Below are 25,441 nucleotides of genomic sequence, written 5' to 3' on the forward strand. Positions count from 1 at the left end.
CTCCTCAACCGAGCCCAAACACCGACTGCCTGGGAACGACTCTTTAATTCTCCTTGTGTAGCGTGAGGACGCTGGCGGACGCTATATGAAAGAACAGTGCCATTTAAAATAAAAGATAAAAATGAACAAAAGTTTTAAAACCTGTAACAGATGTGGCTTGCAGGGCAACAAAAGTGCTCTCAAACCTGCGCGTGCAAAATTCAAAACAGAACAACACGAATTGACTGACTGAATTGAGCAGATATAAGGCAGGGGGATGTGTAGGTCGAGTCCCTAGTCCGGGACTTAGCGGCTGCCGCTGCTATCCGCGCGCGTGTCACGAGGGAACGTTGGACCTCTAGTCCAGAGCTGGATAGGGCAGCCTCCCTCCAATCCATTGTTGGCGCTGCATTTGGTCCGTCAGGTGGATTGTGTCTGTTGGGAGACGCGTTGCGCCATCTAGCGGTGTTGACGGAAACCTCACCACACAGCAGTCTCCTGCGGCTCTCGCCAAGGGGGAGAAGATAAGCCTGGAGCGTAATTTACCCTTCCATTAAGCCGCAAAACGTGTGTCAAAAACGGCACGAGTATTAATAAACGACATTACAACAACCTATTAATCAGCAGTAGTAAAAGAAATACCTTCGCATTACTCCACCTAAGCCTACTTAAGTGCACACCTGGCATTTTTTGTGACCTGGATCTATCACACTATTGTCTGAAGGAAAATGAAATATAACATATTATACAGAAGTGTAGCTCTATGCGCACCTATTTAGAAGAAATATGTGCAAAACATTTGTGATCAAATTATTCAAGCGAATCATTCCTCAACCATTCTTTAAAATTTACGAAATGAACTTGCAACATGAGCGAGGACGGTAGCTTTGCTTCTTGGTATGTATTGATGCAATACGCCGTCACAAGAGGACATCTGGAAAGCGCTAAAGACATCAGCTGCTTGCGCGATATTTGTTTAGTCCCTGGCAATCACTGTAGGCGTTGTGCATAAACCGTAAGAACTGAGCATGTCCAGTAAGTGCAACAAGCTTGCAAACAAGTAATAGTGGGCACTGGCATGTTATGTTCATGTCTGAAAAAAGCTGAGTAGTTGTGATGCAGCATTCTTTGCATAGTTGGCGATGACTCTGACGCTATGCTTGAATCGAACTTTAGATTCACGTGGTGTGTGCTTCTATTCAGAAGTGTTAACAAACCTGCAATGCCCTCCTCTGCGTTGCCTCTCTTACATTCACTGATGCTTTGGGATGTTTAACCCCATAAACTAACTTCATTTAAGTTCAAATTTAAGGTTTACTTGAGACGCATGTTGCGGATCAAATCAGACATGGACAACAAGTCTGCGGGACGTACTGGCGCGGCGCTCATTATTACCAGGTTTGCATTCCATTTATTACCCTCGATTTTATGAGAAGCCATAATAACTTGAGAAGAAGGAGGGATCTAAAGCTGAGCCAATTAAAACAATAAGAGGCTAAATATGGTAATCGTCTTCAACTCTGCAAAGCAAGACCCTAGCCGCAAATTAAGACAATGAAACAAAAAGTGCATCAAGAATATATTACTTTAAAACACGATGACAAAATCAATATTGCTGTGGGAGCTTTATTTTGCATCTAAAAAAAAACATAACAGCCGAATTAGGTCAGTTATAAAAAAAAACTAAATGTATATCGTCCTTAGCTTACGGACTTGGGCTTCTTCAGGCATTTCGTTTGTCCAAGTGTCACCCGTTAATAATTATAGGGTTATTACCGGTGCGCCTCTAATGGTGCGAAAACTCCTAGACACCCTCGTAGTGAGTGGGAGTAGCTATCCCGGTCTCAAAGGAGATGCCCTTGAATTGCGTGACAAGCTCAGCCGGAAGTCAACTACCTTGTAGTGACAAAAGGGGGTAGCTGCTTGGTGCCCAACTTTCGCCGGTTCAAGCCATAGTAAGGGTTGGAGTCAGAAGTAATAAACAAAAACAAACTTTATACACATCAAGAGACGATACAAAGAAATCACTCTAACACTTAAAATACACAGACAAGACGTTCACAGAAAAGCGATGCAAAGCATACAGTAAAAAGGCTATCAGTTAGAACAGAGGCTTTACAACACTGAACAATACTGCAGACCTCGTCAGCCTAGCCGAACAGCGGGTTGACCTCGGGAGCCGAGTAGTGTCACTTGATAATATATGCAGCCACACTGCCTCTAACACTGGCTGCCTAGCATAAGCGACGCGACCTCAATAAATAGGGCGCGCCGCGTCTGTCTCTTAAGACGCGCCAAGGCCTGCGCGTATGTACACGTAACGTCACTTGTTTAGGCGTCCCCTTTTTCTCCCAGCTTCTGGAGACAAGGAGCACTTTCTGGTCGGGTGAGACACCGTCGCGGACGAATAATGAGATGGAAAGTGACGCCGATGCGTGCACGGTCACGGGCTCTCCTCGCAAGGAAAGGAGATGTTTCTGCAATGCGCTAGAATTTTCTATGCAGACGCTGCGCGGGCTTCCTTCGTGCCGCGCTGGCCTAAAAAAAACGTGCTCCGATTTCGTGACACTGCTCCTCCCTTAAAGAATATTGTCCTACAATATTCTCCAACATGCGAACATCGCGCGCACATGCATGCGCTCACAGACTTCACGGGACAAATGCACACGCAGCGCACATACATACACATTTAGCAAAAGCGTCTCGAACTGAAATAATTTCAATCCCATAACATAGTGACATGCCCCCTTAATGATAAACTAGAACTTCAGATACATTCAACGTATACCGTATACACGGCAACACTGTGACACATTCTTATGACCAGAGTCGCACTAACTCAAACGAGAAACGTTTCAAGTGCAGATCTCTGCAGTCTGACTCGCTACACGCGCTATGCAGCAGCATGCACTACATAGCACATCAAGTGATCACCATTTGTAAGTTCCTGTCCAAACTTAATTCACATTACCGTATGTTATTCCAATTTCTTTACGCTGTCAGTGCGTGAAACACTTCTGCCTCTCGGGCATTCTGTCTTAGATCTGCCATCTATAATTCGGTGATCATATATGCTTCTACTTCGGGATACTGTCCATTCTTTTAGAGATGACTGACAGTTATTTTCCAAATCACACAACCAATGTGCGCCTAGAGATGCGCCTACAACCAGTAGCGCCGACGGATTCAAGGGCACCTGCGTGAACGCGCACAAACTAACATAAAAAAACACTGTAGTGGTACTCTTCCCGAGGTACCGGTATTCCTTCCACCGAAGGGTGAATATTCTCAACAGTGCGCCCATGAGTAGGAGAAACACTTGTGCTACCTGCATAAACTTCTTACTAGACATTCCTGACTCTTTGCTTCCTGCTGTGGCGTTCCTATGTCATTATTACTTTCTCGGGGTTTTTCTTCCGGCTTCTCATAGCCTTGCTTTCCTCGCCTTCCTTTTTTTTCTTTTGTTGTTCACTGCGGCGCTCAGGCGTGGAAGTTTGATCGGACCCTATAGAAATTTTTCCCCTTCATGTTGCCCAAGACCAGGTCATAGATCGGGCGTTTCATGCAGAGTGCTGTCAGTGTTCCACTGTAATATGGCGTCTGCACATCAAATGTAGCCCTAGTAGAAGCCGAACTAAGCCTTCAATGAACCTCACAGGGATTTTCTAACAAGCCAGGTCGCCATTCTGTGCCAAGCTTCATTTCACGATAACGGCACTACTACCTGTGTCTCGCAGGACAGAAAATGATTGGTTTCATATCTTACCCCACGAAACCGGCATCCAATTAATCGCAAATTTAGGCTGCGCATGTACTACTGCGTTCAACACATGGACTTTTTTTCCCTTCTTCAGATCCACTGCATTTTCTGCCTCCTTTTTCTTTAGGCTGTGCATCACGCGGCACTTTCTTGCCGTTATTGAGCTCCACAAAGCCATCAGCATCCTTTTCTTCTAGGTGACATTGTTCCACGTATGCCATTGGGGAGCTGCCCTGTCGGTTTCGGGACACGACATTGCTTTGTGGCCCTTTTGCTCGCACTTCCAACACACGGATGGATTCTTGGTTGTGAGTTTGCGGCAGTTAGGTACATAATGGCCTAATTGGTTACAGAGGTAACACTCCGGAGGTGACGTCACTCTAGTTTATACCTGCCGGAATTCTAACTTTCGAGGGTTTTCAGAAACTATATTCTTGCTCAAATTTCCACCTCCCTATGATTCCAAATACTTGTCTCAAGATCCAGCATTCGTCCAAAGTGTTAGCTGTCCTTTCTTTTAAATTAAGCGACACGCATGAGAGACAGCTGCTCAGGAATTGTCCCTTAATCAGTATCTCGCGACGTGTGCTGTAGTCGAGTTTTATTTTTGACAGTTCCGTCCAGCAAAGTAGTGACTCAATCTTGCCACATACTGCGTTGCGGTTTCGCCTTTGATGGGTTTTGCAGTACTGAACTTCTCACAAAACCCGTCAGTAATGAATCGAAATCTTTTAAGTAAGGCAGCTTTCACCTTACTTTAGCTGGCCGCATCCTCAAGAAAAACCCTTACGAACACGCTTAGGTCGCCGCTAAGGCATGTGCTCAAGATGGCATCACATGCACCGCCTGTTCAATTTGTGCTTGGGGCGATCCTTTCAAAGCCCATTAGGAACGCGTAGAGATCCTCTCTTCTCTCGTCATATTGCGGAAGGAACTTGTTTGCGTCTATACGCAAACCGTTATATCCTTCACTGAGGCTACGCACTTCAGCTGAACCGTTGCTGTTCCCTGAACTTTGAAGCTGGAGTAAAGAATAAGCAATTCCTTTTCCCACTGAAATTCCTCTTCTCGCTTTTTGAGCCCTCTCTCTCTCTCTCTTCCTCGGCTTCCTTTCGAGCCCCCTGTCTTTCTTCCTCAGCTTCCCTTTGAGCCTTCTTCTGTTCCTTTTCTGCTCTCTCTCTTTTTTCCTCGGCATCCTTTTGAACCCTCTCCCATTCCCTTCCTGCTATCTCTTTCTCTATTGGCTTCCTTTCAAGCCCTCAGCCGTTCTTCTTCAACCTCGATTTCTTTCTGGCCGACGCATTTTCGTAGTTCGGTTCCGGACAACCCGATGTGGGTGCCATCTTCAATCAGCTCTTTTAGATCCATACCTAAAGCTCGAACCGTTTAGGTGTAGCCTAAAGTCTGTTTAGCGAACCAAGCCTAACCATTTCCGCGTGGCACCACATCTCGCTATCGCTCTTCTGTTACACTGTTTACTACCTCTTTGTAAACTTTTCTGACTCGTTCACAGTTCTTTCAGCTTGAGTGCACCAAACTTCGTGTTGCGGATGCCAGAATAATTGTCACCCGTTAATAGTTATAGTGTTATTAACGATGCGCCACTAATGGTGCGCACACTCCTAGACACGCTTAGAGGGAAGGGGGTGGGGGGTAGTTGTCCCGGTCTCAAAGATGCCCGCGACTTGCGTTGCAAGCTCAGCCGGAAGTCAACTACCTTGTAGTGACAGAAAGGGGGGTCGTTTGGTGCCCAGCTTCCGCCGTAAGGGGCGGAGTCAGAAGTAACAAACACACAAAAAAAACTTTATGCACTAGAACAGGCAATACAGAGAAATTCATACTAACACTTATAACACACAGACAAGAGGCTCACAGAAAAGCGATGAAAAGCATGCAACTAAAGAGTCTTTATATTCGCAGATATGCTTTACAACGTTGAGCAATACGCGATAGTCAAACACCAAATTATTAACGGAGCACTGTCGCAGACCGACGTCTGGAGAGTTAGATGCGGCTGCCGTGTAGGCGAGCGCCGCTCCCTCGCATTTTTCGCAGGCTTGCCGAACAGCGGGCTGACCCCGGGAGCCGAGAAGTAGCACTTGCTAACACTCAGCAACACTGCCTCTAACATTGGCTGCCTAGCACAGGCGACGCCACATCAATAAAGAAAGAACGCTAGTAGATGACTGACAAGGATGAGGAGGACACACACATACTTGTCCGTCGTCTGCCTCTCACAATGATTAACCAAATCATCCAGCAACTATACCTTCCTCAATAAATAGGGCGGGCCGCGTCTGTGACGGCGTGCCAAGGTCGACTCGCACATACACATAATTTCGCTCGCTTAAGCGTCCTCTTTTCCTCCCGCCGAGCAGCGCGTCGTGATTGGTTAGGCGCGGCCGAAACTTCTGGAGAGGACGAGTACCTTCCAGCCGGGCGAGGCACAGTCGCCGCTGAGTAATGAGAATGAGGGTGAGGCCCGTTTCACATGCTGAGACTGGGCCGAAAATAATCGGTCTAGTCGGTGACGCCGCAGTGCGATTTTCGGTCAGTGCTTTCACATACTACGCGTTTATAACGAATTCGGTCGGGCTGACACGCAGGGTTGCTTGATGCATGTACAGCCATTTGCTAAATGCGACATTAACACAGCAAAACGTGTATCGGTGCTGCTAGTTTTATGCGCGTTTTTAGTCACAACAGAATATTTCGTATGCTGTTGTTGGAATAAATCAGTTTGCATTATCAAACAACTACGTTGCTGCGCTGCTTGCGATACTTCACTTCCGGCGGTAGCACGTGACGGGAAGTGACGCGCTCATGACGCGCCGTCAGGATGCTCCCGATTGTCAGTCCACGGTCAGTCGCAGACCGATTACACCAACGTTGCGATCGAATTCCAACAAGTTGGAAACCCGTCGCAAGCTGTCTGCGGCTTGACCGACGGCCCTTCCCAGTCGCAGACCGACGGAATTCGCTGTGTCGCAGGCGAAAATCGCATGCATGTGAAACGGGCCTGACGCCAATGCATGCAAGGCCATGCGCTCTTCTAGCGAGGAAGAGTGGGTGTTTCTACAATGCGCCAGGACTTTCCATGCAGACGCCGTGCGGACTTCCTTAGCGCCGCGCTGGCCTAACAAAAACCTGCTCCGATTTCGTGACACCAAACAATTGCAGTGACATTAGCGTCGGCTCGTAAGGAGAAATACCCCTCTGTCATCAGAGACTTTTGGTATAGCGTACACAAACACACACAGAGAAATAGCGCACGCCAATATTATCGTGACGCGCACTGCGCATGCGCTATACGATACCCGAGACTGAACTCTTTCGTACGAGCGGCCAACGTACGCCGAAACTTGAGTTTATCGTCCCCTGCCCTCACGTACGATGGGAGACCAGCATTGCAAGATGGTGGCGTCCAGGCCTTTCGCTTCAGAGTGAATTTGTTTTCGTTACCGCCTTTTTGGGCGCGCTGCCGCCAATAAATGGCATACGTGGTCTTCGCTTTGCCTTGTGCAGCATTCAGCTCAAATTATTAGTGAATAATTTGCTCTGTTTTTATTTTGCACGGCAGCAGCGCAGTCCCTAAGCCTGATGAGTAGCGTTGTTTTGTTGGCATGGCAACGCCGTGAGTGGATCGCCTTGGCTTGATTGACTGCTTACACGCGTGTATTCGTAAACAGAAACCGTGGTTGAATTTTTTTCAGTCGAGATGGCAGCTTCCGCGAGTGCAACACAGCGAAAGTCTGCTCCTCGTCATGGGGTTTGTAGCTGCAGACGTTTTAACGCTACTTCGAGAAGTCAGCGCTGAAAACCCTGAAAACTGCCGCAGAAAAGAAACTGGCTTACGTCCCGGTGCAGCTTGGCTAGTTTTGGCTTGCGAGTAAAAAAAAATTCTGAATGAGTTTTCCTATTTTAAATCTAGATTTCGCCACCGTAGTTTGCATTCGCGCTTTCGTACGGCCAACTAAAAACGCCAATGCAGCATACGGCGGCGACTATTGGAAGAACTAATTCGCCTAGCGACAGCAAATGCACATTGCAGTTGGACACGGATCTGCGCATCAGCAGGCCAAAGCTGGACCGCGTTGACTGTGGCATGGCCTCCGAGATAACCAAGCTCGCAGGGGTGATAAGATCGAAGGGCATGACTACGGGGAAGGCCATCCGCTGCGCTGTTCGCATCTTTTCATCGCAATAGTATAATATAATTGCAGCCGCGGATGTACTGACTTTAGAGTTGCTGACGCAGGTCTGCTCTCTTCGGCGCTAGACGCCAACGTGCAGCCGTGCGACGACTTCTACCAGCACGTGTGTGGAAACTGGCAGCGCACGGGCCAGCGGCCTGTGTACGAGCTCAACTGGGAGCAATTTCTGCTAGACGTCGCCTCACGTGTAGGAGCACTCAGCCACAAGCCCGGTATTGGTAGGTATAAGTTGGAAGCTCGTGGTCTATTAAGTGTTCTATTCAAACCCAACTTGAAAATGACAGTTTCAGCCTCTGAACAGAACAAGGATAGTGTGAAATTTTGGTGCTCATGGGAATTCTTTTATCGTAGAAACTTTGACACACTTGGGACCGCGTACGGGAATGCATGAAGGCGAAAGCGTGCGTGCGCAGAAATGTCCGCTTTGAAAACTTCTGCCGCGCTAGGTCATGTCGTGTATTGAACAGATAAGGGGATAGACTGAGGTATATTAGTTCGTTTAAATCCCTTCGCGACTAGACTAGCAGATACATGGCAAGTAGCCACCCGGAGTGCTGCAAAAAAAAAAAACACGAATCATAATATGACACACAACAGGACAAATCTAGCGTCTCATGGAGGTCCGTCGGCACGTGGGTTCCAAAGTCTTTCGCCATCCTAAAATCTCAACCACTTTCCCAAATGACCACACACTGAGCTACTGTGCAGGAAGTTTTAATTTTTGTGACAACCTGCAAATACTTTTTGTGCCCAACTCCGACTTCCTGAGAACGAGTCCGTAAATCTTCTTTCCTTGCGTAACGACGCCGCAGGAAGGCAAAGGAAAGGACGACACATTTAGCGGAAAGTGGCTGCTGCTGCCTGTACTTGACCCCGCGTCCTTGAGTTCAGCAGCCAATCGCGCTACGCACTGAGCTACCGCGGCGAGCAACACACTCCATTAGGCCCAATTACTGTCTTGTCATTCGAGAGGCACGTGAATGACGCCGGGCACTTTTTGTAAATGGCGGATGTGTAACTTCCCGTTCTGATTTTCGAAAATTGCTTCTAATGACTTGGAAAAATTCAGGGCATCGCGGAGAGAACAAGGCCGTGACGAGTATCGAGGCTTGCCTGTCTCCATTGGTGAGAGATAACGTCCCGGAGGTCAAGAGCGTTCTTCGGGAGGCGGGCTTGCCGTGGCCAGAACATCATCCCCAGGCAGACGTCATCAATGCGCTTTTCTACATGTCGGTGCGAGTATTTCAGGTACGCTAACTTCGTTCTATTGGAAATTGCAGCGCAGCAGAAACAGGGACGAGAGGAGAAGAGAAGAACGCAAACGCTGTTTGCGTTCTTCTCCTCTCGTCACTTACTACTGCGCTGTAATTTCCACTATATACAACCAACTAGACAGCCCCTAAGTTTTAAGAAAATTCATTCCATTTGCGGGGAATACAACATTCCTGCAGCACACTGCAATCATGGCACTGTGCGCCCAATTCGGACTCCAGGGCTACGAATGCCGCACAGTTAACCACTTTATGAATAAGAGTTTTCGTTTACTGCTCGAGTAATTTTGTGATAGGTTCTGAACGCCAGGAGCATCACGTTTTGCACGAACTGCATCTCCTCGCTACGTTTTATATTTTCTTGTTTTACAGGTGATGACAGCTTTATTGCAACACCAGGGTTGCGCGTTTGAAACTAACACACAGATCAAACAAGACATCGCACACTGAAGAATAAAATCGAAACGAAGGAAACAGAGAAATGTTTACACTGTGAATATCTGGTGAGAAAAATGATATAAAATTTGTGGATTCTGAGCAACTGTGCGGAGAAATGAAGAAACCTTCAATCACCCTCATGAAATATATAACGCCTTTTCAAAGCCCTGCGCCAAATGATGCTCTAAATATTTGTCTTTTATCATAAGTTTCTGAATTAATCAATACCCGACGACTGGGGAGCTGTCCTAATCAAACCTATACACAAAACAGCGGAACGTCACGTGTTCCAAATTACCGGCCGTTTTCACTTATCTCAAAATCCTACGGAACACCCGGGCACATAATTCAGAAGTATTTAATTACTTTTCTTGATGAACGGAATATTTTTTGAAAAGCACAGCATGGTCAGCCGTGGTTACTCTACAGCCACTCAGTTCAAACTGTACATGACTTTTCCAAGGCTATAAATGAAGGGAAGTAGACATACGCAATTTGTATGAATGTTTTGAGGCCTTTGATAAAGTACCACACAATAAATTCACAGATTAGAGTTCTTAACAAAAATAAACTAATTGCTTGCAGCTTGGCTTTCTTAATAAACCGACAACAGTTCGTTTCACTAAATAACATGTCTTCTGGTACTGTACCTACTGATTCTAGTACGTGTTCCCCAGTGGTCTGTGCTAGGCCCTCTACTGTTCTTCATAAATGACATTGTGGATAATATTTCTGATCATGTTAAATTATATGCTGATGAATGTGTGCTCTAGAAACGTAATAACACTGTGAGAACGAAATTAGAATACATAATGCGCTCTAAAAATAATAGCATGGTATGAAGAGTTGCAAATGACAATTATCATTGCAAAGACAATATTCATGCGAATCACCCAGAAGAAAAGTCTCCCTTTGTTCTCGTACCACACTAACAGAGTCAATCAGAAGTGATGCAATACAATTACCTATGTCTCTGGATTACTAATAATCTATCATGGACAAAACACTTCGACACTGGAACAGCTAGTGCCTTCCGTAAACTGTTATTCCTTAGACGATCTCTAAAATCAGCAACGCCAACCATACGTTCTCTCGCATACAACAGCATAATCCGCCAAACGCTTAAAGGTACCGACAATTTGGAACCCGTTTACCGCATCGAATATTGTTAAACGGGAAGGCATCTAAAGAACAGCAGGAAGATTTATCTTGAACAAACACTGTCGTGGTTCAATCAGGCAATTGCTTCAACAATGTGACTTCGTTGCAATAAGTGACAGGCATCGCATTTGTGCGTTGAAATTATTTCAGTTAACAACAGGACATTACAATATTGACACTTCCGGTATTTTCAATTTCTCGGCTTATTAAAAAACGAGACAACGACACGAAGCAATAACATCTCTGACCTCCTGAGTTAATTTCTTTAAGTATTCTTACTTCCCACGAACCATAGTTGACTGGAATAACCTAACAACGCAAAAATCATTACAATCACATGAAGAGCATCTGAAATATTTCAGCGATATTTTACTGCCCTTGTGTATGTTCAAATGTGTATATTGCTACGGATGAGAAAGATTGTCGACGTAGATGAGATCCTTGACACGACGATAAGATCCGGCAGGCTGGGGAAGAGACAAATGATGCGTGCCTGGGCCTCGATCTTCGGCTCTTGGCTATCTGTGGCCCGATAACGTTCTGGGCCAGGGTTCAGCCAGGGATCATCGTGGCGGCAAGCCGCTGACTTCTTCCCTTCTTCCTCTTCTATCTTCATCCATCCAGTCACGCCCATCGGCATGCCATGGATCTCATCGACGTGGACAATCTTCCTCGTCCATAATCGCGGCAATCGCTCGGTGGCCCCGGGTAATGTTACGGACGAGGAAGAAGAAGCAGGCACTGGCGCGGGAAGGAGCGTTCGAGCTAGGCCCGCTCTTTATTAATTTATTAAATGTCGTCTCACCGTCATCGGACATCCCATCTCTTTGTTCTCTCTTTTTGGGTCCATCGGCTTGCTGCCCATAATTATATGGCACCCTGCTAAGGTCTTGATCAAATATCGCATTATGCATAAATGAATCGCTAACATTAGATGCAGAAAAGTGCGCAACAAGGGTTTATTAAAAGAACTGGTCATGAACGAGACATCTTTTAAGATTTTTGCGTGAAGCGAGCGCGAGAGCAGGGGTTTAACAAGTGAAAGATATAACCCAGTGTACGAAGACAAGTCCACTTGTCGAAACGTTGGCTCTTTGCGAACTGAGGCGTGCCCTATTTACCCTTGTTCAGTTCTTCCTCATACTGGTTTTGTACAGACTTTCATAAGATTAGTTAATTAGATTGTGCAGCGTACTATAAAACAGATGGGATAAGTGTTGTGTATGTCAGAAATTTTAATGTAAGTGAAGTGCATTGTGACTTCGCTCTAAAAACGCGTTTCTCTTTTGCTTTGCTCAAATAAGAGTTTTCACTTTTATGCCATTCATATTTTTCTTTTATAGCCTATTGCATCTTAGCGAAAGTTTCAGAAAATACATTCCCAGATGAATCGACATTCGTCGTCATCAACGTGTACTGAAAGCTTTTATTGATGCGTGGTCTTTCCATGAGATTCTGAATTGCAAGAAGGGTTCAGCTTTGTTTATATTCGGTTACTTCCATCCTGCAACAGATGCTTGACTCATGTCATCGTACTGCTATCCTTTCTCTGTGTTTATATTCATGCTAAATTTGATGAGTGCTCGGTATTTATTACTATCATATGTTCATAACCTGTGACTACTGTCTTGTAATATGGCCAGAAATGGTGGCAAATAAGATTGCAGAGTCCTACTTTTAGTCCAAGGAAATATTCAAATATTTGTTTTAGCCACTCCGGTAAACAAACGAATTGTATTGAATGTGGTCGAAATTATTCGGAAACGTTCAGTACACTTCTCTAATAACCTGACTCGTATTCGGACCGTTACACCGCGTAGAATAAATATAACCGAAGAAAAGGTTCGTTACGGAATCAAGGGCATGACCAGAGTCAAATATTGAAGGACTCTGGGGTGACAGACTGGTCTTTCACTGTTCCACAGGCGGTGTTCGTGGACATTGAAACCAGTAGGAGACTGGGTATATTGTTCCTCAACGACTTCCGGTTTAACGAGGCGTACGACAAGATTACTCAGCACGTCACCACTGGGCACATAAGGAGTCATTTTCACGCCACTTACGAAAGCTTCGCCACCTCAAGCTCTGTTTTCGAAGGAGAGCGCGAAGAACACCAAAACCGCCTTTTCGAGGAGTTTATCGAGATGAAGAGGTTCGTGGATGTACGTTTCAGCGGTGGGGGGACGGGCACAGCCCTAAAGGTGACGCACACGGATCCAGCATGGTTTCTGTCCCTTGCGCCATCCGTGGCAGAGTCACGGTGGGATGCAGCCTTCCGGCGTTACCTGAACGGATCGCTACGTTCTTTCAGCGGTGTGTTGCTGGAGTCAACTGTACGCTTCAGGGCTTTGTTCGATCTGCACAGGTCCTATGGCGAAGAGAAGACAGCCGACTTTATAGGGTGGTTTGCGGTTCAGGTAAGGTATACTGGCATACAGCCTACACTAATAGTATATAACTGCGCAAGTGATACGAGGAGGGAAACACGAAAAAAAAAAACAGGACAGGTGCCAACTACCAACAACGAATTCATTATCGCGAAAAACCACCAATAACTGCCAGAGGCTCACAAACAAAACTCGCAGTGAATGCATAAAAAAGAGCGAATAGAATAAAATGCAAGCATAGAACCGTGTAGAAAGTCACTCTCTGCATCGCATGCGGACACAGACGGCTTATACTCACGCACAGGAGGCCCCGTTGGCTGATCAAGAATGCCATTATTATTATTGCGAAAGCACTTATTCTTGAGAATGACGTCAGCACAATGGGCCGGCAGTGTGCGGTTCGAGTCTGTCATTAGAACGGGTCCCGCAACGATCTGTCAATCATCCATTTCACAGACAATTAACATAATAGTTGTTCAAGCAATTATGTAAATAGAAAATGTATTGCATCAATGCAACGTTTATTAATTTATTATTTACTTGAAAGAATGCATTATTACCTATTTGCTTAGGTAATTATTTGACTGGTCATTTATTCATTTAGTTGAAATAATTACTCATGTAGTGATTCAGTTAAGGCAGCTATTTTTACGAGTTAGTCTTTACTTGAATTAGTCAATTCCTTAAAATTATTGGGTCAGTACCATTAAAGTGAAATGACTCACTTCATCGTAATGTCTGCTTTCAGGGCTGCGCCGCTAGCGATTCTCTGGTCTTCAATATATTGCATAACTTCTTTTATTGCTGGTCCTGAAATACTTAAATAACAAGAAACAACACTTTGGTCTGCTGACACGTATTCGTCATTAATTCTAGGACATGGATGTTTTCTATCAACGGCACGTTTCGGACAAAGCGTTCCAAAATTTCAATACTTGTTTATAAAATATATTAGACAGTTTAGTGCAAGTAAATAAATACTGAAGTATTTGAAAGGTTCAGCATTCTATTTTCGGAGTCACATAGCTGATACAGCATTTGGCCTGGTCGCTGAAGTCGCCAGTTGTGCCAAGGGGGACAGCTAAAGCGCTATTATATTGAATAGGTTTGTCAGCACTACACAGCAGTTTTCTAAGCCCAAGTTTTGTAATGCCTCAAGGCAACAGCCAGCGTTTTGACAAGAGGGCTTAGTGTTCCATATGAGCTGAGGCTCGTTTTACTATTTCACGTGAAGATACATCGAATCATATGCCACAGCATAAAAACTGCATTACGACAGCATGTAGTAACGCCATTTTTCTTCCTTTGGTTTATCTTGAATTCTCTTGAATTCGATCTTGACAAAGCAAAATACTGTTCATAATATTTTCTTCATTAGAGTACAAAAATAACCACTAAGTTCTATCTCGCTTGAAATATTTTGTTATGATCAAGGTTGCAGTCGGTATGCGTCGTACGAAATCTTAGGAGTTGAGCAGCTTCAAAGTACCGCACTCTTCACAGGTGCTGCTACCATACACCAACTGGCGCCTTCTGACGAGCTACCACCAGTCGTCGTCGGCAGCTAGCTGGGCACAGAATAAGGACTGTGTCACCTCAGCGTACCTTGCCTATGCGTTTGCTCTAGACAGCTTCCTACTACACTATATGCAGGTACGTGCCGCGTTTGATCCCCGAGGCTGAATACCGTGAGCATTTTCAGTGCGAAAACATACTATATGTGTGAAGAAAAGTCAGTGATGACAATCAAACGATGTTAAGTTTTGCTAATCATGAATAGCGCGTTAATCAGGAAGAACATACTTAAATGCAAAACGGTTTCAGGACATCAAACTGCTTTTGCGGAAACTGTGCACAATGACAATTACAAATAACAGACAATGTTATTGACATTTTGTGGACGCAAGAAAAAAGAGCAAAACACACTGCTAGTGTGAGAACCGAATGAAGTCGAAAATTTGGAATACGGCTACATGTAAAAGCTCTCAAAATAGACCAAAGCATATGCCATAAAACACGATGGGCGATTATAAACTTAAGTGGGTAGGGGAATCTCATAAGGCGGAACTCCGTTTGATGTCAGCACTCGACGATAGGCATGAAGAAGGAGGCGAGGGGGGCATCATTAATGGACCGCCAATAGAATTCACACTTCCCGGCATGCTTATCAAAAATGCTATGCAACTGTTTTTAGGAGAGTGCTTTAGGCAGCGTCATACCATTTCGCTTCCTTTTAAGCATGCACCGCATAGCTAAGGTGGAGGCTGATTTGTGACAGCGATTGGAATTGATGACTTATGTTCATCGCGTTGTATGTCTTACACTGCTCGACACACAGCGAGGCCAAGCCCAACGGATGCCATCAGAGGAGGAGATAGAGCGGAGAAGACCTCGTCAGATGAGAAGCATGAGTAGAAGGGCGCCGCCAGCGAAGCAGAAGTACAACGGAAGGCATTGCGCTACCGGTCACGTGATGACGCGCGCTAAAACCTCCCTCAAACAGTCAAATTGAAAGGTTTAAGCAGGGATTAACTAGTGGTTGTACGAAAGCGTTACGACGTTCCGGTTTAACAACGCGCTTAAAGCGCTCTCAAATATGGTCAGCCTCCTGCCGTGTAGGTTGTTCTTGTGTTGTTTTAGCAGCAATTACGCCTCCAACAATTGATATTCAGATTTTTTGTTGCTTGACCATACTGTTAGAATCCAGAGATTCCAAATGACGGTTCTGTTCGCCGGGTCAGCAGTGGGAGTTTGGCATAGTGTCTGGCAAAGTATTAAACTTCTTTATTCACGCAACGGAATTGGAGGTACAAAAGCCGTTGCGTCCCAATTTTGACACGAAATAAAGTCTGCTGGTACATGACGATTCGTTACTAGTGCCGTACGTGCATATGACACGAAAGAAGCAACCGGTGGGGTGACGTGCTGTAGAGATATCGTTATAGATGCCGTCGTTCCACTCGCACCTTTTGTGGTTCGACATCGCCTGACGTCTGAAGGAAAATAGTGATTTGCGGGAAGCTGACACAAACCTGCAGACCAGATTGGTCAGTGTCAATTGTAGTAGGGCCACCACAGGGCCAATTGCTGCAGTCCGCGTCCAGGAAAAACTCTGAAGGTTCTGTAAAGCAGAACCGAATATTTTGTCGCAAGTGGACTTCAATAGGGTAACATCAAGGGCCCTGTTCTAGTTAAACGCGAGCTTCACCTTTAACGTAGGAACCGATGAAATTAATGGTAGCTCAAAATACCAACATTACCACTCTTCAAACTGTCCAAGGTATCCGTGTTCCAGATGAACATGGCGGATTGTAGAAGGGCAAACAGGGTCTTCCAGCCCATTTTCATCAGTGCCAACTCTAAGAGGGTGGCCGCCTGCTCTACCATACCAGTATCTAGCAGCGATGCCGCTTATATCAGAACCGGACGCCTAAGAGACACGCTTTAGAACTGACAAGGCATTCTTTTGTGGAAACATAGAGGACTTCTCTTGTAGTCTTCACTCTCGCCTATGCTGCTATTGTCAACCCGCAAAAAAATGCGACTCGGGCAGACGGAATGATGATTGGGGGAATCGCTACGCGAACAGCAGCACAAGTGAAAATAAACGTTAATCTCTACTCGAATTAACCGTAGTTAATGTCTTTATAAATGCTCTTCCTGCCAGAAATATGTAAATATAAATTGCTTTAAAAAATGGGTGGCGTGTGTCTGTCGCACTAAGGTGGCTAGAATATTTTTCTAACCACCCTTTCTCTCCGCCCTTGTGAACTTTTTCTGTGGACACCGCAATGCCGCCGCAAGGGAATGGAGGAAGGTGGGAGCGAAAGCGAAAAAAAAAGATGTGGCTTAGTGAATAGCTGCTTAGTAATTTTGACCACCTGGGGGTTTTTAAAGAGCACTGATATCACTCAGCACACGGGTGCGTTGCATTCCGCTTCTATCAAAAAGCAGTTGCCATGAGCAGTTGCCATGAGCAGTTGCCATGAGCAGTTGCCATGAGCAGTTGCCATGAGCTACCATGGTAACGGGAATAGAAGTGAGAATACAGTGTTATGTGTGAGGGCTGTAAATAAAGCAACTTTGCTGTTGTGTGGGGCAGAACGCGGTTTAGCCATGAGTCATGCCCTTGCTTTAGAGATCGGTGGTGTTGCCTATTTAGGCTACTGGGCTTCACTTCGCAAGATGCGTGGTGCCTAGGGACCTAAAACGAACCGCGACGACCACAGGCAAAGTCAAGCAGCAAATTTTTATGGTGCTCATAGCACCAGTGTTGTTCGTGACCAAAAGCATTTACCTCTTCTCTTAACAGCTGCTTATCTCAAACAGATGTCCTTCAATGGTCGGCTGGCAGCATCCAGGGTTATGTTCTTTTGATTGCGCTTGTACTCTGTATTTATCCGTTATTGTCTGGAGGCGCAGTAACGATTAAAGTTGGGATATACTACTTTCATTGTTCAAGAATGTGCTGGTTTGTTTTATTTATGGACACGATTGCTCCGGTGCTACGTCCAGAGAATATTAAATAGTTTCTTTGAATTCGCATCGCAGAGAACGCATTATGCACTTACAGAATTGTCCAAATGAATGTGGTCCACATGTGTCGGCTGGGAGAGATGTTCATGTTATATCGAAATTGGGGATGATTTTTTACTTGCCTGTGAAGAAGGGATCAAAGAGGGCGAAAAAAGACGTGCCTATGAGACGAAGCGCTGTGTTCGTGTCTGTCGTTATTTTTAGTGCGAGTTTCTATTAGCGCTGTTCGACCAATGAGTCTTATTGCTATCGCTATCGACCGGGTTGCAGTAGCTGCCGGTTGATACGGCTCCTAGGGGTTTCTAATAGTTCCTGGGGTGATATACTCCTACAGGATCATTTTAGAAACAATTCTTGTATTCGCTTTTCAAATACCACAATTTGCGCTCAGCATGAACGTGTTACTAATGTTGAAATGCTTGTTATCCTCGAAATCATAACAAACTATGCTCCATTCGCATGCTAAGCCTAAGGTCATTGTTGAAGTATATTTACGTCTACTAAATATAACGAGATTGCATTTACGTTGATTCTGCACTTTCTCTTAATATCAGCCCTATTACTTGTGTGTCCGCAGTCATAATTTCAGACTTTCCGTTAGCCTATACATTTTGTCGCCGGAGACGGCTACCAATACATTTCAGTGGATGCATTTGCTATGAATTATATTCCTCTGCTTGTGTTCGTAACTTCAAGTTATCTTAAAAATGCTCGCGGCTACGTCGCCAAATTTTGCGGGGAATAATTTCGATATTTAGAGGGAGGGTAAGTTAACGCAGGTTTCATTCTCCAAAAACACTCGCGCATAGTGATCCTGCCTTGCAGGCCGCCTTGAAGGACATTGCACAGCTCGCAGATCAGGTAGCCAGGTCGTTCCGAAGGCTGTTGCGAAGACGGGACTCTCCACTAGCTGGCGACGTGTTTCCACCTCCGGACGCGACCCGGCTGCGAGCAGCTTTGAACCTCATTGATGCCTCCCAGCATGATGCATCTGTCATGCGTATCTACGACGAATTCCCCGCAGTGCATCCGCAACAGCCACTCAGAAACAGGGTGAGGCATTTAGATGCTGCGCTCTCAGTACAAGCACCACTTGCTTTGTTTTCACAGTGACAAAAATCTTGTCCGACGCTTCTTGGTTTGACTAGGACACTTCAGATGCTCATCATCATCATCAGCCTGACTATACCCACTGCAGGGCGAAGGCCTCTCCCATATTTCTTCAATTAACCCGGTTCTGTGCTAGCTGTATCCCCTTGACCCCTGCGAATTTCTTAACCTCATCCGCCCACGTAACTTTCTGCGGCCCCCTGCTAGCTTTCCTTCCCTTGGAATCCAGTTTGTTACCCTAAGCGACCATCAGTTATCCTCTCTTCGTACTACATGTCCTGTCCATGCCCATTTCTTCTTCTTAATTTCCACTAGAATGTCAGTAACTTGAGTTATTTCTCTGACTCACTCTGCACGCTTCCCATCTCCTTAATGTTAGTTACACCTATCATTTTTCGTTCCATAGCCCTGTGGGTTGTCCTCAACTTAAGTAGAACTCTCTTGGTTAGCCTCCACGTTTCAGCCCCATAGGTGAGTACAGGTAAGATGCAACTGTTGTATACTTTCCTCTTGAGCGATACCGGTAAGCTGCAAGTTATAATCTGTGAGTGCTTGCCAAATGCGCTCCATCTCAATCTTATTATTCTTGTTATTTCCTTTTCATGGTCCGGATCTGCGGTTACTATTTGCCCTATGCTCAAAAAGCTGGAAAACAGCATTCAGGCTTTTTTATTGAAATCTGAACTATGTATCTGCATGTCACTATATGGAACACTTGGTGTCCGGCGAGTCAATCATGACTGGCAAGAAAGCTAGAATTCTGCAGCCCCAGCTAGCAAAAGCAGCCTCCATTTTAAACGTGGTACATAATTTATCCGGGAGCCATTTCTTCGAGAGAAGCGTTTCATACTGGCAGCAGGATACCAGAGAGAGCATCAAAATCTCTCTTTATTTGCTCTGCGGCACCACTGTCCGCTAAAGGGGAGATGTGCACTCGCATGTCTCAAAAGCTTCTAGCTTTCATTCGTTTACTGTTAACGTCTGATTTTACAGTCACAGGCCTGCTGTCCGCATTTGTGAAAGGAAATATATGGCCGGCGACATATTTATAATTACAGAAAGTCAAGAGAGAAAAGAGTTCCTTCTTTTCAACACTCCCCCCTAGCGAAAAAATCGCATGAGTCACAGTAACCTCATACAGATTTCTCATTCTAATCTCATACAAATCTCATGCAGTCTCATATACTTCCCATAAGTTGAATAATATTTGTATGAGATTATATAAGATTTGTACGAGCTATTTAGTATGAGAAATCTGTATGAGGTTATTGTGACTCATAGGGTTTTTCACTAGGGCCGGCTTTGTAGAGAAAGAAGTGCCTCCAAATACTGAAAATTTCAGCTAGGAGGGACTCTGATGTGTAATACGGTGAAAAAAATATCATGGCATCCTGCAACACCAAATAGCAGGGTGAAAATCTGGGCAAGCTATATCGAATTCATGTTGAAGGTCGAACAACCAAGACTAATAAAAAGCGCATGTGTAGTGTATAGATCAATACCGTGTTTACAAACAAAGGGAGCGCTCGCGGCGCCGCAGCTTACTGGGGGTGAAAAGTAGGGTTATTGGCAATACGAATACATGGAACCGAAAAACTTCAAAGCAGTTTTTTCATTTTACGGGGCACCTATGATGTCATTTTTCGGTGCAGAGTAACCATGAACATTCTAGAACAGATAGTGAAAGTATGAAGTTTCATTATCGAAGCTAGGTATTTTTGCAACACCGCAGAAAAATGCTTCCATCTGGCGTCACCAAACGTGCATGCCTTGGTTGCATTAATTTTCCTCAGATAGAGAATTGTATTCCGTAATCTTTTCAATTATGCACATCGCATAAAATAGTTTGTGTATGTGCATGCCTGCTTTTCATTTCTATGCTCTTATGTATTTGAATGATATGAAATATTCCGGCCAACCTCTCGGCTTTTCCTTTCAATAAATCCATCTATCTATGCACTTACTTTCTGTGCTCATTGATTGTTACGCTTGCGTGTGTATAATAAGCTTGAAAACATTCCTTATATGTTTTTTAGCATGTCTCCACTGCTATGTATGTATGTATGTATGTATGTATGTATGTATGTATGTATGTATGTATGTATGTATGTATGTATGTATGTATGTATGTATGTATGTATGTATGTATGTATGTATGTATGTATGTATGTATGTATGTATGTATGTATGTATGTATGTATGTATGTATGTATGTATGTATGTATGTATGTACGCATGCATGCATGCATGCATGCATGTATGTATGTATGTATGTATGTATGTATGTATGTATGTATGTATGTATGTATGTATGTATGTATGTATGTATGTATGTATGTATGTATGTATGTATGTATGTATGTATGTATGTATGTATGTATGTATGCATGCATGCATGCATGCATGCATGTATGCATTCATGCATGCATGTATGTGTATGTATGTATGTATGTATGTATGTATGTATGTATGTATGTATGTATGTATGTATGTATGTATGTATGTATGTATGTATGTATGTATGTATGTATGTATGGGCCTAAACTAGCTTCGGCTATTGGCTAAACATTTTTTGCAATTAGTACGTTTTATTGAAACAAAAATGATTGATTGATTAAAACGTATGGGTGTGCGAGTTGTGAGAGCGACTGATGGAAACATAAGTAAGAACAACTTACCACAACATTTTTCTCGTTTCGCAGAGCACCAGAAGGGGTGGCCGTTCGGTAAACGTTTGCCAGCGCTTTGAAGAAGTGTGTGACAACGTATGCTGTGGCAGTTTGGGGGAAGTCTACTTTAAAACTCCCTGAATAATCAATGTTGTGAATCCGGACAACCCCAAAAGACTCATATATTGAATCGCGCAGTTTTGTGACAGTCTGGTATGCTTGTGCATGGGGTAAATTAGTTTGATAATACTGTCGGTCAAGTGATACATCCTAGGCAGAATTACAATTGCAAGAAACCCTATACGAAAATATTGACAGAAAGAGAATCGCTCATTTGCCTCTGTTGTGGCTTGCTCCTGGCCTCGATATTGCCTCGGTAGAAGCGGGGCATAACTCCTATAGTCAAGGCATCCACATTGCTAAAGTCGCCTCGTGAATGCTCAGCACAGACAATGCAGTTGTGGTTCACCTTGCCGGCACCGTGAAAGGCTCACGGTGATTAAGACAAGCTCATCGACACTCGGTCACAGGTTAACCATTTGCTCGTAGTTTTAGGCTGCACGCCTTTGAGAAGGAAATAACCTGTGTACAGAAAACTTGTTCTTCTTGCTGAGAACGTACTATCACTCCAGCCACATATGCGAAAATTGAAAGAAACTTTAGCGCTGCCGGATTCATGATCCGGATTCAGGTTGCGCTGGGCCGGGCTGTGACCCTTTCTGTTTTGGACCAGAGCAGGCTGGGGCCTGCAGGGCAGGTTTAGACCCGGGCCGGGCTCGGGCTCAGAATTTGAACCGCACACACCTCTAAGGTCATTATCGCGTGATACATTAAGGTGTAGCTTAAATGTGCCCCTAATTGCTTTTTCTTGCCATTTCTCAGTGCTCATGATTCAAATTGTCGTGGGCCCTCATAGGTGTGCACGTTTCTATTTCTGTTCGGCATGTTTGTTTTTGTACGATAGCGTATGTAATAACCGAATTGGTCGAAGAGACGGTGTGTCCCTATATCCCACAATTGAGAAAAAGTTGTGGGGAAAATTAAGTGCGTGATCCCGCTTTAAAATTGTGATGGAATGATTCTTTACTCACACTTCAGTGTGGTGTCTTGTCATTTCGCTTCAATTCATTTCACATCTGCTGCTCAAATTGGAGGATAATTTGCTATAAATATTCCAACCAAAGACATGCGTGCCTACAATCACATGCCTGTAAATGAAAGTGTAGATGTCCGCCGAGAGAACCAATCCTACAAAGGCTCTCTTCTGATAGTCGAATAGCTCGTTTTCCGTTACTACCAGGTTCTCCACCAGCTCCCATCTTTGCCTATGCAGATGATCTAACAATTGTCGTCCCGGATGAGGTTTCTGTCTCCTCTGTTCTGGGTGTCATGGAGGTGTACAGTAAGGCGAGCAGGGCTAAGGTTAATAGGTCGAAGAGTGCCACCCTCTATTTTGGTTGTGCACCATCCAGTCCTCAGCCTGCTCATGGTCTTCCCGTGAAGGCTGAAGTCCGCCTCCTTGGTTCTAACTTCAATTCTGAAGGTATTTCCGACAAAACATGTATGGTCCTCTGCTCAAGAGAAAATTCAATCGAGGGGAAGAGAGTACGAGAAGCTCTTGCACCCGCTCACGGCTTGGGCCACTATCACGCGGTCCCTCCTGTGTCGATGCTGACCTATGTCGCCGGCGTAACACCTTTGTCAGCACGGATGAAGCTCCGCCTGGAGCGGATCCTGTTCCGTTTCTTGTAAAGTGGAGCTCCGGACAAGGTCAAAAGACTTGTTTTGAAGCTGCCTAGGGACAGGGGGGGCCTTGGCATCTCCGACCTAGGGATCGTAGCCTCAGCCTTACACGTCAGATGGACCCAAGTGACACCGGACTCGGACATGCCTCTAGCTCGAAGCCTGACTTCGTTTTTGTGAGTACTCGACTCCGCCTTTTCGCCCAGAGCACATATTCTCATTGCGTGCCACGGTCGGGCTCTCCATCCTCTTTTTATGCTCAGGTAGCTGCTAGACTTGAGCGTCTCCTTAAGGCGGAGGCGGACATTGATGTGGTTTCGGTTATTCCCCTTAAGAAATTGGTTAGCCCTCTGACTCCAAGTCTCCCTCCTCACCTCCGCCAATATGATCTTGTCAATGTTAGGCCAAGCTGGTATTACATCATAGCGGGCATTTTGGAAGCACGCAGAGTGTCCTTTATTACCGCTTTGCCAGGGGAGTCCTCCCCATTATGGCTCAAGCGTTTATACAGGCCAGCTTGTGACCAACTTGTCAGATTTGTGGTAGTAGAGAGGACACTGCACATATTCTCGCAGTGTCTTCTTCCTGAAGCGCTTCTCCGTCGTGTAGCTAATCTCTTCCAGCTTTCGGGTATACCGTGCCAGACTGTGCCATACCTGAATCCGTTGCCAGGCGTAGCCGTTAATCAGTTCGTCCTCCTGTTCGTGCAGTGTGCGTACCAAGTATGGCTGGCACGCTGCGCGGCCGCATACAACAGCAGGGTTCCGGGCCGCCATAAAGTAACTGCAAAGGTACGGAAGGAGGTCTCGTGCTACCTGCTGCGGGAACGTCGCATTCTTGGCGAGCGGAGGTTCTCGAAGATTTGGCACGGTCTGTCTGTGACATTCTCGGTTAAGGGGGAAATACTCTGTCGCTGTGACTCCATTGCAGGGAATTGTCGTCCTTAATGACACCCGTTGTGTAGTCATGAAGGTCCGCCTCATTGGCTCATGCCACGCTGGCGCTGCAGGTCGTCTTCGCATAAGATGCCACTCTCTCTGGTGGGGGCGTCACGCGGCGACCCCCTTGTCCGGGTAGTGCCCTCACCTCGAACTAAATAGCTCTCCCAGTCTCCACTTGGCCCTGGAGGGGAGCCTGCCGGAGAGGTGGAATGGGTGATGATGGGCTGATGAGCTATGTGTGACTCTGAGACATGGCACTTCCGGGTGTCGAACCCCTTTCCCATCTGACAACGGCAGCGAGGCATATACTGCGCAATAATTTTTTTATTAACGACACCAAATAATGACGCTTAACACTGCTAAACTCTGTGCAAGTTTCCCACTTTCCCTTAACGTACGGTGGACAGTTACGCCACGCTGTCGCGTGTATATTATAAAGAGAAGGTTAAGCGTCCTGCTATTATTTTTAGTCGTTACTGTTTCAGAACATTCTCTTTGAGCATGGTAACCGTCAACTTGGTTTACTTGTCGCACCCTGTTTATACTTTACTAAATCTTGTGACCGGGAAAGCAAACCGGTAAATGTAATTCAGTGCTTGTGTGTTGTCGGTTTGTGGTTTGTTTATTAACCATGTTTATTAATCATGTTTATTAACCATTAGCCTGACCCTCACGGTTTACCTTTCCGCAAAACATGCAAGTATTGACAAAATGCACTATTGCGCTTGGAACACATATTGCTGAGCATTAAATGATCTGGGAATGCTTGACAAATACAATATGTATAAGTTGAGTCTCCTAGCTATTTAAATTCTCATGGGCATTTTTGTCCACATTTAATGCATCAGCACTTATAATAATTTCGCTTGCGAGGCATATGAGCTGTAGTTCTTTTGACGGCTTGTAGTCACACGTTAAAGATCCCCAGGTGGTCGAAATTTCCGGAATCCTCCACTACGGCGTCTCTCATAGCCTCAGTCGCCTTGGGACGTTAAACCCCACAAACCAAACCAAACCATTGTTATTTTTTCTATGTAAGCTTAGAAACTTTTTCAGTTTATTATCTGGTATAGTACAATCATTAATACTTAGGGCTCTCGAGTGTTCTCCATTTATCTTTATCCCGGGCTCTTCCAAATACAAATGAGTGAAGAATGTTATAGGTAGGCTCCAAATACCAGCCGACAGTGTGTGTGTCTTTCAATGGCAAACTTCCTTATGTTTGATTCTCA

General features: G+C 45.1%; 1 protein-coding gene across 1 annotated transcript in view; it reads left to right on the forward strand.

The window, feature by feature from the left end:
- Window positions 1-1,007: 1,007 nt before the first annotated feature.
- Window positions 1,008-25,441, forward strand: part of LOC146180025 (uncharacterized) — a 40,671-nt gene continuing 16,237 nt past the window's right edge. The window contains exons 1-6 of the mRNA XM_084580308.1: window positions 1,008-1,014; window positions 7,998-8,171; window positions 9,023-9,201; window positions 12,749-12,985; window positions 14,714-14,863; window positions 18,572-18,799. Coding sequence (XP_084436434.1) covers window positions 1,008-1,014; window positions 7,998-8,171; window positions 9,023-9,201; window positions 12,749-12,985; window positions 14,714-14,863; window positions 18,572-18,799 — 975 coding nt within the window. The remainder of the gene's footprint in view (window positions 1,015-7,997; window positions 8,172-9,022; window positions 9,202-12,748; window positions 12,986-14,713; window positions 14,864-18,571; window positions 18,800-25,441) is intronic.

The sequence above is a fragment of the Amblyomma maculatum genome, chromosome 9 (assembly GCF_055883805.1).
Source record: "Amblyomma maculatum isolate TAMU_Amacu chromosome 9, ASM5588380v1, whole genome shotgun sequence".
Lineage (NCBI taxonomy): Eukaryota > Metazoa > Arthropoda > Arachnida > Ixodida > Ixodidae > Amblyomma > Amblyomma maculatum.